At 31.2% G+C, this 16,865-nt stretch overlaps 1 protein-coding gene across 1 annotated transcript in view; it reads right to left on the bottom strand.

The window, feature by feature from the left end:
- Window positions 1-229: 229 nt before the first annotated feature.
- The window catches only part of LOC149907892 (neuronal acetylcholine receptor subunit alpha-10-like), a 43,907-nt gene continuing 27,271 nt past the window's right edge, over window positions 230-16,865 (bottom strand). The window contains exons 3-11 of the mRNA XM_090103013.1: window positions 14,475-14,629; window positions 13,334-13,517; window positions 7,230-7,446; window positions 6,839-6,973; window positions 6,356-6,434; window positions 5,117-5,216; window positions 3,711-3,849; window positions 1,711-1,889; window positions 230-910 (exon numbers count right to left, since the gene is read on the bottom strand). Coding sequence (XP_089959139.1) covers window positions 779-910; window positions 1,711-1,889; window positions 3,711-3,849; window positions 5,117-5,216; window positions 6,356-6,434; window positions 6,839-6,973; window positions 7,230-7,446; window positions 13,334-13,517; window positions 14,475-14,629 — 1,320 coding nt within the window. The 3' untranslated portion in view covers window positions 230-778. The remainder of the gene's footprint in view (window positions 911-1,710; window positions 1,890-3,710; window positions 3,850-5,116; window positions 5,217-6,355; window positions 6,435-6,838; window positions 6,974-7,229; window positions 7,447-13,333; window positions 13,518-14,474; window positions 14,630-16,865) is intronic.

The following is a 16,865-nucleotide window of genomic DNA, read 5'->3' as shown; positions in this document are numbered from 1 at the left end:
CTGCAATAGTTACGGAATAATCGCTTGTGCACACTTAACGATTACACCCTGTATATTATACTTACATGATTCCGTAATATTATGAGTACAAAAAGGTAAATAGGACATTAATAAAAACCCAAAATTACTTGTATTCCATTTATTAACATATTTTATTGAATTGCACATTGAATACTCGTAGGTAATAACAATCAATATTTACATCTAAATTATTTAGCTTGAGCTTTGTAACGAAACTTTCATTTAATATACTATATTTATGTTTAATAACCTTACCTATCTATTTGAGTTATTTTATCTCTGTCGGTAAAAATGAATTTTGGTCGAAATTAAAAGTAAAGAAGAATCACAGTTAAAATCTATATTTGAGAATAAGATAACAATTTATTTAAATCACATTTTGATTTTTGGATCGAAGCTAAGCCTGTTGTAAGCCTGTAAATTTGTAGTACAATATTGAAACACAAAATTCATAGAATCAATTAATAGATTCGCGCTCCGCTATTACGATTAAATAAGCAATTTAACTGAAAGAAAAATACGTTATTATTTTTATATACAAATATATCTTCCAAATTGACTTGTTACTTACCTATCAGACACTACATTAAAATTACGATCTATCTACACATATAACCTAATTAAATAACTGTAAACTGTTGGCACATCTTTGGCACAAAATTTAATTTACTTTTAAAATGGAAACTGAAACATCTGTTGATATTATTTCGATATTATCTTCATTAAGAGTGTAATAACGTATAAACGATTGTGGTCTTTAAGCCGGTGGTTTTAAGGGTGTATTTCCAACGTGGAGGTTCTTGAGTTGGGGTAGAAGAATGGCCCCGGTAGCGAGTGTAGTGACCAAAACGAATACCGCGAGGAGTGCGCGGTCCGCAACTACGGCCACCTGAGAAATTAAAAATTTTCTTTATTTTCGCTCGCTTCATTTACAGGCCTGCAGATATATTTTTCCTTCCGCATTCTTCCTAATTATAGAACTAAAAATAGATTTTTCATCTGTAGACGTAAGAACGGTTTCCATTCTAACAATAAGAAAATATTTTTGCTTTAGAATTTGATATTTATTGTTGCTTTTCTATTTAAAACTACTGTCTTATTATAGAATAGTTTGTTGAACTCACATAAGTATAGCATTATCATTTAAATACAAGATACGATGAAAAATGAAGTGTAACAGGAAAGTTAAATTGGATTATCCGTAAATGTCGTTAACCCTAATTAAGGCCTTCACGGAAAACCTTCGTTGTAATTTTATTTCAACTTTGTTCGGTCTTTTGATCAAACGGTCGCTGAAATAACAGCTTACAGCAGGTGGTCATGTAGAAATAGATAATGATAACATTAATCATAACGTATTCTTAAGATAGGAAATAATATTGTAATACTGTGATATTATCGTAGTGTAGAAAAATAATATTTAGCAAATTTTATACTACAATACTTATCGGTATTATTAAATCTGGAACAAATGTTCGTAGCAAAAACCAAATCAAATCAAATCCAAAAATTTCTGGTTTCTTTATTAAAATCTTTATTATCAACCGATTCGTTTATTTGTATGCACTTTTAATTACATTCGTTCTCATGTAAGTGAAGTTGATTTTCAGGGTATTATTAAAGCGAAAATACTAGAATTTCTTTCTTAACTTCATAAGTATCCACCTTCCATACTCTGAAGAGACTAACCTGTTTCCACTCAAGATTGGCTCTCTCCATCCGCTCACTAGCCGCCACGCGCTGCTCATGGCGACTAGCTGCTTCACGCAGGGTGCATCCACAGCACACGCACCGGGGACACGCGCCGATACACCCCATAGCTTCTCCTGGACCACTTGACACTGACCCGGAGATCGGGTTGCCACAATCTACGCAATAAGTGACTATATAAGTTTGATATCTAGATTTTATCATGGTCTTTCGAATGTGAACGAAAATTATTTCTACTACAGGGTGTCTCAAAAGAAAGTTTATATTTTGTGGATGAATAAAAAAAAGTAAGCGGTGTATTGAAAAAATGTTTATTAATTATTAAAGTGCATAATATGGGAATTTATTTCTTAAAAATAATATCGTCCAAATGCAGTCCATTGCGTTCACAGCACTCATTTAATCGAACAGTAAAATTACAGTATTTATGACAGCTCGGCAGGTAGACCCAGTGATAGCTGCCATTTCGTGCCGGATATTTTCTTTTAAATGATCTAGAGAAGTTGGTTTGTTGGCATACACTTTAGATTTAAGATACCCCCACAAGAAAAAATCCATGGGAGTTAAATCAGAGCTGCGTGGAGGCCAATTTATATCACCTCTCCTAGAGATCAATTTTCCCGGAAAAATTTAAACAAAATATAAACTTTCTTTTGAGACACCCTGTATAATTTAGTTCCCGATTCCCGGGACACGAGATGGGGTTCTCACAATCTACTTTCCCATAATCAATTAAATGAACATGTTTGCATACTTTGAAAGACTTGACAACAAAAATATTTTCAACTAGAACATTCATAATATTATGTTTCTACGTATGTATGGCCATGTTGATGATTTGATAAAGAAAATCCTCAACAAAGTGATTCAACTAATATACGATTCGAGGCTTTGGAACATTGCCATAAAAATGTCCTAACATTGAAAACACAAAAATGTTTTAATCTCTAATTAATATAAAAATGAATGGAATTTATCATAATTATTCAGTATTTCTCGCAATTACATTAATTGTCCGCGGATTAAGCTATATTCAACGTGCTGTTTAAAACTATTACTGTTGAATGTAATAAACTTTTAGAATATTCTAACAATAAGTAAGAATCAAACCAGTAATCGGAAATATCCAAATATACTGTTCAATTCGCTTTCTAATTAGTTCCCGAATACCTACTATTGTGTTGAATAAAGAATATTGTGTCTAAAATAGAGTGCTCATTCAAATACAAAAATATCTCCAATGTAACTAGGAATGTATTCAGGAAGATAGAAATTAGTTCTCACTGAATGAGAAGTTTAAGCGCTCACACGTGTGATAATTTTATTCACGCGCGCATTTTCTAAGAGCCTTTGTTTCCACTTTCAATTTAGTCTTCAATACCAAACGGGTGGAAAATGATTTGTTTATAAATGAGAAGCTATTGGAACACAACGTTAATTAACGCAACTTTCCCGCTTAAGACAATTTCAAAACAATGCTTGAAAACAAACGAACTTGAGATTGTATCTTAACAAATAACTCTGTATTCCCTAATTAGCGCTAACTAGTTAATATTGTGATATAAATATGCGGCGTAAACAAGAAAATTGTTGAAAAAACAAAATGGCAGAAATTACCAGTTTATAAAGTTAAGATTTTCAGTGAACATGTAATATTTTAGCAATGAATTTTAAATGTCATCGAAGAATAATAGAAAGCACAAATCTGTTTTCATTTTGGAATACAAAAACATGAAGAATGTGACCTTCGGGGTAATGGCAACCATAACATCAGCGTTGAAAAGCCGCTGAGCCTATATTATATGCGCGGTGTCACACTGTCACAATACTAATTTACATATTGTATGTGCTATACACGTTATATGGGTAACAATCATCGTTAAACATACCGGAGCTTCTCAAGAACGAAACAAAAGCAACTGTCGAAGCCTCATACATACATAGTTCGCGTAGTTCTCAGCCTGATAAGAGATAGTTACTCAAGTGATTGTGATTGTGGCGGGAAAATCGCGGCGAGGAAGGTGGAGCGGTACCATCGCAGTTGATCTCCGCTTTCAGCCGAGACCCGGTCCGCGGGTTGACCTGGACCCCAGCGGTCGTCACCAAGGCACTGTCCGACTGAGAAACAAAAACCATACAAATATAATATATTTATAATACGTTTGTTTATAATTTTTCCATAAACATTTCGATAAAAGATTAAAACTCCGTTAAAAGATTCATATAACAAATTAATGGGAAATCGGACTCTTGCAATGAACTGCCAAGTTCGGAAATGGAATGAAGAGTTGGAAGTTGAACTTTAAAAACAGCATTTCGCTCATTGGACCCAACAACAAGTTTTGTACTTGGGTCTTTCTTATTTATTAAATAACTAATAAGAGCAAATGAAATTTACTTTTATGATTTACAATTATACAGAAATGCATGGAATGAGAAGCTATATAATTAATGAAAACTATTTATCAGTTTTGAAGATTAGTATCTACATAATCTACATTATCAAATAGTATTTTATAAAGGCATATTTTCTAGATAAGATAACGATGAAATGGCTTAACTATGAAAGCATACAATATAGTATATTCATCCTTGACCCAAATGATCGAGTTGAAGATGGGAAAGCTATTGTTTGAACATGAAATACAATCGTGCTACCTTCTGCTCACAAGTACTGGGCTCTGGAGGATTTATTTTGGCAAATACATGAATTGGCGCTTTTTGTGAAAACCCCTCAGGTACAATAATGTGATTTAGCTGAATTACAGTAAAACAAGTACAAAGATTAGTCAGTTGTGACCTTAGTTATGACATGAACTTCAGAAAAGTTAAAGGCAAGATTTACAGCCTATACGTAATTTTGAGTGAAAATGTAATTGTAATTTATACAAGCGGGGTTAAAGTTTGAATCGAAATCAAACTTTAATGAACGAAGAAATTGTTGTGACAAAATTGAGGCGTCTTGGTATATTTTACATCGATACCAAAAGTTCGCAGGTAATTTGGATAAATTTTTCAATTTCAAACTTTCGAAGGCAATTTGCATAATGTTTTACTTTTCTGAGCGATAAGACCCTCCTTATAATAACTAATCTAATAAACGGAAGATTCTATATAAGAACTTGTGAGTTGTGATTACACCTAAAATAAAATTAACATATGTACAACGTAATATGTATGTAAAATGTTAGATGTAAATAACTATATATTATACTGAAATGGTTGGAAAAATTATTTCTTTAATTGTAAAACTTTATCACACTGACTTTTAGAAAACAAATTAAAAAATTAGCGGCAAATTACTATTAACAGTAACAATAAATACAACAAAAAAAAACTTACAAAAAATATCTGGAGTCCCAAAAAATTTTACTTTTTGACATACCTTCGTAGCGTCAGTGTCGAAATTGATGCAGAGCATACGAGCTAGCCTCTGGAGCACCAACTCCCGGACCAACGCCGGCACCGGCTGCCCTCTCACTCCTCTACGAACAACATTACTATGTACACACACTATTATGTAACATGTCTTTGACAATAACGATGAAAATACGAAAAAGGCGTATATGCCAAGCACACGTGTCAGAAGTAAAACTTCTTTGTCAAGGTTCAAAGATACCAAATTCGTCGCCTAACTCCAGGACGTAACGGTATTGCCCTGAGGGACCTTGAATTTTTTTTAAACGCGCCTAAAAATGTTTCACTATAAAAATATACAGACTGAAATGAAACATCCCCTTTTGGGAGTCCATTAATGAACTATAGCTATGGTGAAACGTTATTACATGATAATATTATGCTTCTTAATCATCACAATGAAATCAAATTATAGAAAAATAATAGTGAAACTTTACATCAATTGGTATTTTATTGTAAAAGTGAATATAAAAATCATCTTTATGTTAATCATTTTGGGTATCACAAAATAAGTAAGTATAAATTCGATTTGTCTATAGGAATAGGTACGCAAAGTGCTTCTGTTGTATTGATTTCCTGTAATGGAATCTTGGCAATATTACAATATATTCTATTATGGGAATCACATATCAATCTTGGCAATATAACGTATGAGTATTTTCCCGTGTCGCTTTGATGTTAAATTTTCTTATACAGCGTAATACTTTTATCTAAGTGTAATATTTGAATTATGAAACAAGAATTACTGTATACTTACATTTTACAATGAAGCGTTTAATCGAAAAACTCAATTAAATCGGAATGCAGATAATTGTTATACTAGCAATTCGGGAAGAATTACTGACAATTAAAAAAAATTCAACCGGCTTTGTCGGATTCCAGTTGAGCTATAAATGGTTCTATGTCAGAGAAAAACAACCTCAATTTTGCTACACGATACTCGTTTTACTGCGAATGTGCAAAATGACAGGTTTCAAGACCCCTTGCAGCGACTAAAGTATTAAAGTGTACTTCAACAACTTCCTACCTAATTTTATTGAAATAGTTATCTTGTAAACTTTCTTTAATTTTAGAAAATTTATTTACATTAAAAATAATGATTTACGCACGTGAAAAAGCATATAGTTTAATATGGACAATAGCGTCGAAGCGAAATCTACATAAACGGCCGTTAAACTAACATCGAATCTACGTAACAAAATCTTGCCTGTATGATATATTCAGTGTAACAACGGATAGGGAAGCTGAAAAGGAAACCAGACACGTGCTCACTCCATAGTACAGACCTGATGACAAGAGACCAATATGTGAATAGCTATTGAAGTGGACAGAATAATTACGAGGAAATATTGTTCGTTCAGAAAGTTTTTCGATACCATCGACCATGGTAACTTATATTATTAACGTACAAGTTATAAGAATAAAGGTTTATTTATATCGGAAAACTTTCTGTACAATATACTTCATAATAAGATTTTTGTGTTCTTATTGAATAAAAAATGTTTTATGTAAAATTGTATATTTAATTCCATCTATGCCTGCTATTAAACTTTGTGAGCACTTTCATATAAATATGAATGCTCATTATTCATAAATGATAATAATAAGCAATTGTCTCTGGATTGGAGTAGTACTTAAATAAATAAAAGTAGGTAAGTGCATGCAAAAAAATAATAATTACCATACTTACTGATTAAAGGGGTTTTCTCTGTGGGTGGTAGAGTATCTCGGATGGTCATAAGAAAGACTGTCATTGAGAGCAGAGCGCTGATACCAAGCGTTACCTTTTCACCAGATTCCGACGGCACGTAGAACACCAAAAGTGCTGTTAAGAGACATTGTTTGAATATATTTTAAGGAAATCTAAATAAATATATTTTCCTGTGATTATGGAAGAAGAAAAAGTATAAAGGAACAAAAAAAATAACAAAAAATACAGCAAGCAATTTTCAATGCATACAAAATGAAAAACGAAAAAGTCTTTAGAGACCTAAAAGTTAAACGAGAATAAAAACAACTTCCCATTTCATTCAAACGCAAATCAACAAGAAACCCTCAATCCATTAGCTGTGGTCACTCACCTATCCCGTTAATAAGAAGGCATGGCAGAATCAGATTGAATACGTAGAACATGGGTCGTCTCCGGAGCTTTATTACATAAGTGATATCGGGGTATGGCTCCACGCAGCACGAGTAGTACTGATTGTGTTTGATCGCCTCGAAGCTCACTAGGTCGAATTCACCGTTCGTCTGGTAGTTAGTTGTGTCACCTTCGTCGAATTGCTTTTGAATGTCCAGCTGCAATATTCGAAGCGTTGAAGTTTGATAATTTGGTGTGAGAAAACGATTAAGACGTGTTAAGATTCCCATCATAGAATATATTTAAAATTTTAAGTATGTACATACATGTATATGCGTTAATGTATTCGATACGCGTTGTAATATACATTTCTATCATCAAATATGTCTTAACTTGTTCGTATAGTTCTTATTAAAATTACTTTATAGTATGCATGGAAATACAACAATATTGTGTAATAAAATACGGTTATCAACGATCATAAGAAAATTAATATAAACACTTTCATTGCCCACTAGATTCTTGAGTTTAATCGGAACAGAAAGTAAGTATAAACTGTGAACGGATAAATGTTAAAACTTTCCCCACAGATTGCATTGAGATAATTAAAATCTTAAAATTATTAAAAGCCATTTCCTTCTGGGTGAAATTTACATAAGGGAAATTTATTTAAATGTTGAGAAGCTAGTTGAAAATTATAAATAATTACTATCAACTAATGCAAAATATAGACACTGAATGAATAGATAGAGCTTTTGAATAAAAATGAATAATTATTAGTAGTAAACATTCATTATTAGATATTTAATTTACTTACCTATATAATATGAATATACTTAAATTACCTATATTAATAATTAGAAACAAACTAGAAGCTACGAATCAACAATACGATTTCGACTGTTGTTTTAATTACAGTCAAACATTTCAAAAGTGCACAAAGGGTGTATCGTGGAAATCCGTCCATTAAATTAATTTACTTTGTTTACTCACTGTACTCGGCATAAGTTGAAATAAGTACTGTCAGACAAACTCGCGTAGAACGACTTAAAATTTAATTTGATAAATATACGAGTGAACCGTTCCGATTTCGGCGGAGTTTGGAAAAGTTAACATTTTTATACTATGAGACTCTTTAAAATAACATGCTGTTCTGTAGAATTTCTTATATATTTATTTATTTATAATGAGCCATGGCTGTCCCACTGCTGAGCAAAGGCCTCTCTTCCCTCAATCCATTTCTCCCTATTTTGAGCAATTTTGCTCCAATCTGCTAAATGGGAATCAAGCTCGTCCCGCCATCTTGTTCTGGGCCTGCCACGCAGCCTTTTGTCCTTGTTGGGGATCCACAAAGTGGTAATTTTCGCCCACAACTCCTCCGACATTCGTCAAACATGGCCAGCCCAGTTCCATTTCAGCTCAGCAGCTTTATAAGCTACATCGATTATTATTTTATAAATTATAATACATATTTATGTTTTTATTCATGTTTATATTGATATTATATAGATGTAGAGTTTTCTGAATAAATTGTGATGTCGATAATCTATGTCAATAATAAATAAACATTCTATCTACTCTGATTACTAATATTAATTAGAAAAAGAAACCAAACACTTTTATATTCGACATATTAGCGTAGAATTTTTTAATAATCTTATTGGAATTTCTCGCCCAAAAGCTCGTTTTAAAATGAATAATTGATGATACAAATCCAGTCTATTAACCATTTGTTATTATAGTATGGTTTTATGAACAATTTATCGCGCTATGAGGAAAATAAATATTATAACGTTTCAGTAATAGTGAGCTGAAATCGATAGGTATTAAGTACACACATTGGATAAACATTTACCCTGCTCTCATCTTGATAATGAAGTGGTTATCTGAAAATGCTTCCAATTATTCAACCATAGTGATATTATTTGTTACATCATAAATCTAAATAAATATAGGTAGGTACTAGGTATGTTAAATTAAAAAGTAGATGTACATGTTTTCAGAAAAAACTAGCGAGCTTAAAATGTTTTTTTTTTTATTTGTATATTGGCCGCATTTTATTATTTCCTATACCTACCTTCGTAATAATCTGAATTGTGGAGACTTAACAAAAAAAATACAACATAATCATCGTAAGGACCTACTTAATAATTAATTTTTCGAATTCTGAGATATGCTGACGCTAATCTTTTTAATTCTATTTGTGCTAGGAAGAATCTCATTATTATGCTCTAGCAACTATAAAACATATTGTTGTGTATCCAATAATACATTAAATACCGACTGGATTTCTCAGAATTCTATTCACTCTAAGAATTATTCATTATTCAGAAATACAAGACATATACAACAACAACATATTGCTTCTAAAAAGGGAATCTCAAATCTAAAAAGATATTTATAAACTTGCGTAGTTTAATTTGATAAATATAGGAGACGAACTAAATCAAAGATATGCTAGACGTATAAAAACAGCGGTATTGCTGAAGGAATTTATTAATAACATCTTTGAATTTATTCTTAGTTTTCCTACTAAGAATATAAGCCCTTGGGGCAACTGCATCATGCATGATACACAAACGATAACTACGTTTGCAGATGGACTTTGAAGAATATTCAAGCCACGGCAATTGAAATGTCCTTATCTTTATACAGTATTCCCTAGATACAAGGTTTGCATAAAAGTTTAATAAATAATAAAGAACAAACATCACTGTAGAGTCTTGAATGATCCTATTATTAATATTATAAATGTGAAAGTTTGTATGGATGTATGGATGGTTTTTACTCTTTCGCGCAAAAACTACTGAACCGATTACAATGAATTTTAGCACACATATAGAGGGTAACTTGGATTAACACATAGGATAGGTTTTATCCCGGAAATCCCACGGGAACGGGAACTATGCGGGTTTATCTTTGAAAATGCGGGCGAAGCCGCGGGCGGAAAGCTAGTTATAATATAAGAACATGAATTTATAAGTTTTCTCATATTTTTGTTTTTAAAAGATTGATTGGTCATTATCTGCTATTGGTTTTCCATTTAAATTAATATCTACTGTTTTTGCTCTAACGACAGACCTCATAACATTATTATAAATAGCTTGGCAATTTACGTCAGCCTAGAATTAATTAGAAGTTAGTTCTGAGTGAGCATTGGTTATTTCATTATTTTGAACATCGCCTAAAGCTCCAATAACCTAGTGAATCCTTACAGAAATACCTATTTCGTACCATACGTCGGTTTTCTCATGCCAATTTGATATTATAGTCTAGTGATCATTTTGATATTTGAAGTTTAATAAATACGCCATCAAACAAAAACAGTATTTTTAAATGGTCTTGAATAATTTATTAACTCGACAAGAATAGAAAAGAATTTTAAAAATATGCATAAAATTGAGAAAAATCTCTTCACGTTTATTAAACAGTTTAATTTAAAAAGCAGCAGTTAATGGATTCACTAGAAAGAGCTCTGTGGATAAATTTGCTTAACTAAAACTGCTATCCATATAGCTTTCATTTAAACGGAGTCACTATAATTTAAAAAATCTTTTGAACTTTATACAATTAATTGTTTTGTTACATCTCACTGAACTTACACAATATTATTAGATACGTAATTATCATTAGGTAGGTACATAAATATGTATTAACAAAAACAGCATCATTTCACATTACTTGTATATTTCAATTGTGAATTGCAGATTCTACATAAAGAGCGTAATTATTATGACGGTGCCCTTTTCATTACTAACTCGTATTGATGCAAATGCACACTTTTATTTGTCAAAGGTAAAACGCAGTATTCCAAAGAAAGCCAAGTGTAAACCTGAATCGTCATAAATGAGCTCTTTACGACTGAAGCTTAACAATTTACTAAACTACGAATCACAGTAATTAGGTAAGCTTTTTAGTTTTTTAGTTCGTTTCGACGCAGTCATGCTTTTATGGCCTTTATTTTTTATTTTGATACTTATAGGTTAATTTTAGATAAGCACTATAATATAATTTTTATATTATCAATATGCTTTTAAAATATACTACTTGACACTATGTTCAGATTAATTTATTATGAAGCGAGGTACTAACTTAAATATGCACTGAAATAATGAAATCCATTATTAACATAAATAACAGGAAACTTTATCATGTTTCAAGTAATTGGAGACTAGGAGTGTAATCGCCGGTTTTAAGGACTTTCCATCTAAAGCTTCTTTTGTCATTACTAAAGAACTTCATAAAAGTATTGCACCTATTTTTAGCCGATATTCTAAAAAAGGAAGGAGATTCTTAAGTCGTTACGTATTTTTTTAAGTGTTTGTACATTAATTACTGTGTATTTCTTCATTATTTTTGTATTTGATAGATAATACCTAATTGTTTATACTTTAATTTTGATCAAAAACAATAAATGATTATCTGTAAACTGGTAGAGTTGACACATTGATTTTTTATTTAGGTAACAGATTCTAATAATAATGTGCAAAACTTTATAAACAAAAAATAAATTATAAAATAGTTTATTAACTAGATCGTTAAAAAAATATTTATGCTCTATTTTGTCGTGTATAGTTTCACATGCTTTATTAGATATCAAAAAAAGCTCGCCAACTTTCCCAAAAAATGTCACTGCGGCTGCGAATTGGATTAAAAAGCTTTTCAACGAAATTCGACAAATGCTGAGTCCTGACCTTTTTTTTTTCGAGAGGTTAAATTTCTTCTTATTTCCAAACAAACATTCCCTTAAACTAACTTCATAAAAACTTATTAAATTAACAAAAATTTCCATCTTACTGGACACTTGAAGCGCCTACAATTTCAAATATTGAAACATATGGAGGTTAATTGATGTTGGTTGAAACAATACTTCATTGATGATGGTAGAGAGTATTAAAATTGTACATTTTCAAACTCAAAACTCAAACTACATTTTCAGTTTGGAATTTCAAAATACAATTATTAAATTATATTTTCATTGAACCTATGAACACACGCACAATCATAGTAGATCGTAGTTTATTTGAATGGTCCGCTTTCATTATCATCAGTTATCACTGTTAAATTTTAGTACTAATTTTATTCATAGAACACAATTTTTTACGACATATAGTATTCAACAATTATTATATCAACGACAAACGCTATAAATCAAATAAAATGTTAATATTTGGGTCGCTCGACGACAATCAATTTTGAGTGGAATGTAAATATAATTTCGTGAGTAACAGTTCGGGAATACAATAAGATTTCAAGATCGGCTTTTTATTAGAAAATAATAAATACATTTCATGCCCGTATTTTGGATACAGAGAGAATTATTATGATATTATAGTTTTAACGAGCCAAATATTTATTTTCAAATAAATTTATATAAAAATAGTTATATTGTCTAGACATCGTACTTAATAATAGTCTTGAAAGTATTGAATTACGTAATTATTATGTGCTACGATTTCATACAAGTTTTAATTATTTATTTCTCAATGCGAAAGACAAAATTTTCTACTTGATAGTATCTAATGTTGATGACTGTGTTAGATAAAACTGCCGATCTTATTGTATTCATATTATGTTATATTTCTCAATAGCCTATTGTATAGTAAAAACAAGTGCAGATAGATGTTCAAGCCTATGTGAATGATTACATTGGAAATGTCAGTAGAATTGCATACTAAGCTTCTGCATCAGTGGAGCGTTAGAATCAACAAACTGTGCACAAATACAAAACCAACCTGTTTAATATTCTCGCAAACATATTGTTATTTATTTTCATTCCACTTTATGACACAGGTTTTTTTCTGAGATTTATATAAAAGCCTGTCAACCGCAAATGTTATATTTCTAAGATATGCATTGTACATGTACATTTAGAAATTTAAATGCGTCGTTAAGAGTGTAGTATTTTGTATATTGTAACAGTTTTCAGTTTTACAAAAGGTGTACAATAAATATCAGGAAAATGCCGTACAATATCGCCTATTATTTCCTTAAAGCTCACAGCGCTTTCCGATGCAATCGAAACACTTAAATACAAAGCTTTTCGCCATTTTCCTTACAATTTCTGAATAATACGGCACGAAGCTAAGAAATAATGATGCTTACCTGAAATCCATCGTAAGTCCACGACGCCCACTTCATGGTGCACAGTTGAACGTCAAAGGGGAATTGTTCCACATTTATATCGCACACTGAGACGTAGATGCCATGGCTGAGCCACGTGACTTCGCCTGTGTTCTTCACAATCACATTGGTGTTGATAACTGCTGATCGATAGTTCGGATCAGCGCTACGAACAAAAAGCAAAAGGTTTTGTAAGAGACGCTTTTTATTGGGTGACAAATGGTCACGGTGTGCTTGTGACTTCTACTTATCTAAGAATATGTAGCAAATTATATCACGATTTTGGTGTTTAACTGTTTTAAGTCTAGTATTTAGAAGTAGGTACCTGTACAGTCTATAATACATATTTTATATAAAAATTAACGTAAAGTAAAGTTCACAATTAATTAAAAGTACAATTCTGATTACACCTAATATACTTTGAATTTATTGAATGCATAATACGCTTGGTTAATATTAGTTATTGGCTACGAAGAAATATCTACGCAGCGATATGTTTGTGCAGCTGTTTGCTCGAGTCGGGTGAAATTTCAAGTTACTGAAATTTTAATAAATCACTGCGTTTATTTTATTTAAAGTACAAAATGATCGTTCCACTTCTTAGTGGAATCAAAGATCTCTTGAGAATGCGTTTCTAATTTGATTAAGGTAGATTCTTCCTACTGAACGTTTTTCTTCCCGTGCACGGTGCACATAGATGATCTTATATACTTACTAAAGAAAAAAAATACTAAACATGACAAGAAAATCAGGACTTTTTTTGAAAAAGTGTTTTTTACCGGCAATGAGTTTTGACAGGTAGAATATTTATTTAATAAATTTGAGATCCACTTCGTACGAAACCTTAAACCAACTAAGATGATTTAATTAGGGACCTCATCCTTCGTGACATTTATATGGGTAAACGACGTCGCCTACTGAAGGTGTTATTTATAAAACAAATTTATACTTTAACAATTGATAATTTAACAATACTATTAAATGAAAACATAATAACCATGTTTATAAATCAAATCCCTAAGAGTATTAAGTTACACAATAATTGTGTAACAAGACCACGTGAATTACGTATTTAATAGCGATCGACTGTATTATGATTTAGGTATATCACGAATTTACTTACTTGTTATACAATATTATGTCTGGCTTCCAAACCCTTTCGTACGGTATTCTTATAACACTGATTCCGTCGAAATCGCTGATGTTCCACCTCAAATGGTGGTCAGTCCATATTTGCGTTATCCAGCAATTTGTAGTTAGCAGTTGGTCTTTTTCTTCCTGTAAAAATGGCTATATGTATTTTGCTAATATTATATAATATTATAACTTTACAAGTTCTTCCATTGTCGGTTTACTACTCCTTAGAACTTATAGTTTTCATACGCTGATTCATTCGCTGATTGAAAGCTGAAAAGTCATAAAATCTCCGACTCATTTCTTTCTCTATTACCTAGATGTAATATGGAAAACTCTAAATTAAAAACTATAAGTTTCATTGAGAATAGTACACCAACTGCAACAGTGACACACCCCGATCGTGGCATTCTAATAAGAGGTAGGTACATTAAAAGATATAGGTACTTATTTTTTTAATACTCATTTAAATAAAGCCTTCGTAGCAGTTTTCTTTTAATTCACGCTCAGTCCTCAGCGCTACAATTTCCTGCATTGAAGTCTTGATTACAAATAGAAAAGAAACTGAAGTTATAAACTATGAATTATCATGAAACAACAATTTAAATAAATTGCCGCTTGACTTCTAAATTAAAAAGTCAAAAATGTTATTCATTTGCGATTTGGATCGTTTGAATATGTAAAAATTTTTATACCTAAAAGTTAATCAATATCAATGTGAGGAGTATTTTTAATACATATCATTTTGTAAAGAATAATATATCATATGTTGCTTATAAAATGAGAATAAAATAAAACTCAAAGAAGATAAAATATAGGATATGAAAATATCTGACAAATCTTCAATCATTCTTCAATACAATTTGTCTCCGTTGTTACATGGCATGATATACGACTTCTTATCATCAACTTTATAATTGGTATGTCATAGGTCATAGGTAAATACCTTAATCTAAATCTTTATATAGCGAAATAATTAAAATATTGACTTTTCAGGAAAAAATAGTTTTTTTACAAACTAGTAGCACAAACCAATACTTGTATATGTAGGTACATAAAATAAAGCTGAAATACAAATATAATTATAAAAATGCTTTTATTTTAAACAAATAATATATCTAATATATATTATAAAGGCGAAAGTTTGTAAGGATGTATGGATGTATGGATGTATGGATGTTTGTTACTCTTTCACGTAAAAACTACTGAACCGATTACAATGAAATTTAGCACACATATAGAGGGTAACTTAGATTAACACATAGGATAGTTTTTATCCCGGAAATCCCACGGGAACGGGAACTATGCGGGTTTTCCTTTACAAACGCGGGCGAAGCCGCGGGTGGAAATCTAGTAAATATTAAATATTTCAACCTCTTCACAAGTATCATGCGGGCTTCATTTAAACAATCCTGGGAATGTTCGCATTAAAATCTCTGTGGAATAGCGACCGACATACAATTAAAATAAACATCCGCAAATAATGCGTTTCGTTTATGACAGATTAATAAATAAATAAATCGTTTATTTTCCTCAAACTTATAACTACATTAACAAAAAGTACAACTACAAGTAAACATAAACCAAGAGGACTGGTGTCTGCGATAGGCCGTAGCCTGTAGTGCAGATCGCCAGGCACTCCCCAATTCGAACCGCTTCAATTTTGCGAAGTACATCAATTAGAAGATTTACATATTATGTATTTGAAGTAAATAAACAAAAAAATAAGAAAAAATTACGAATTTAACAATATATAACCCTATATGTGTAGTATATATAAGAGTAGGCATGTGGTTGAGTGTATGTATGACTGTGTGTGTGAGTGTGTGTGTGTGCGTGCGTGTGAGTGTGTATGTGTATGTGTGTGTGTGTGTGTGCATATATGAATTAATACATAGACATATATGATTCACTTGTATTTGTAAGCTTTTCTTTGAAACAGAGCTTTTATATTAAAACTGAAACAACAATTATAGAATATGTGAGATATATTATTTTTGCATAATGACATCAGACCCTTATTGCAATAAATAACGTGACATTTCCATTGAACCATTTAAGAAATTTTATAAGTAATCAAAACTTAATCAAAATATTTTAATTCATTGCCACAAAATATTATGCACATGAATATTCTTCGTTTTTAAAATTCATTAAATGTACAAACCGAAGAACAGAATTTGTGTGCGAATTGATTTTCCTTGAAAAATATGTAGCAACAAGATAAAAGCATTAATTCACATTATACAATGTACGCAATTTAAAAAATAAGTACATGAATTACTTCTCTTTAATACCCATTGAATTTCATACCGCACCGAATGTGGAAACGTTTATTCCAACAATTTACTGACATTTTAAAATATAATATTATCATTTG

This window comes from Colias eurytheme, chromosome 6 (assembly GCF_061535395.1).
Source record: "Colias eurytheme isolate Ceu_HAF_F1 chromosome 6, ilColEury1 Martin Lab GWU primary, whole genome shotgun sequence".
Taxonomy (NCBI): domain Eukaryota; kingdom Metazoa; phylum Arthropoda; class Insecta; order Lepidoptera; family Pieridae; genus Colias; species Colias eurytheme.
This window is presented reverse-complemented; position numbering and strand designations above follow the sequence as displayed.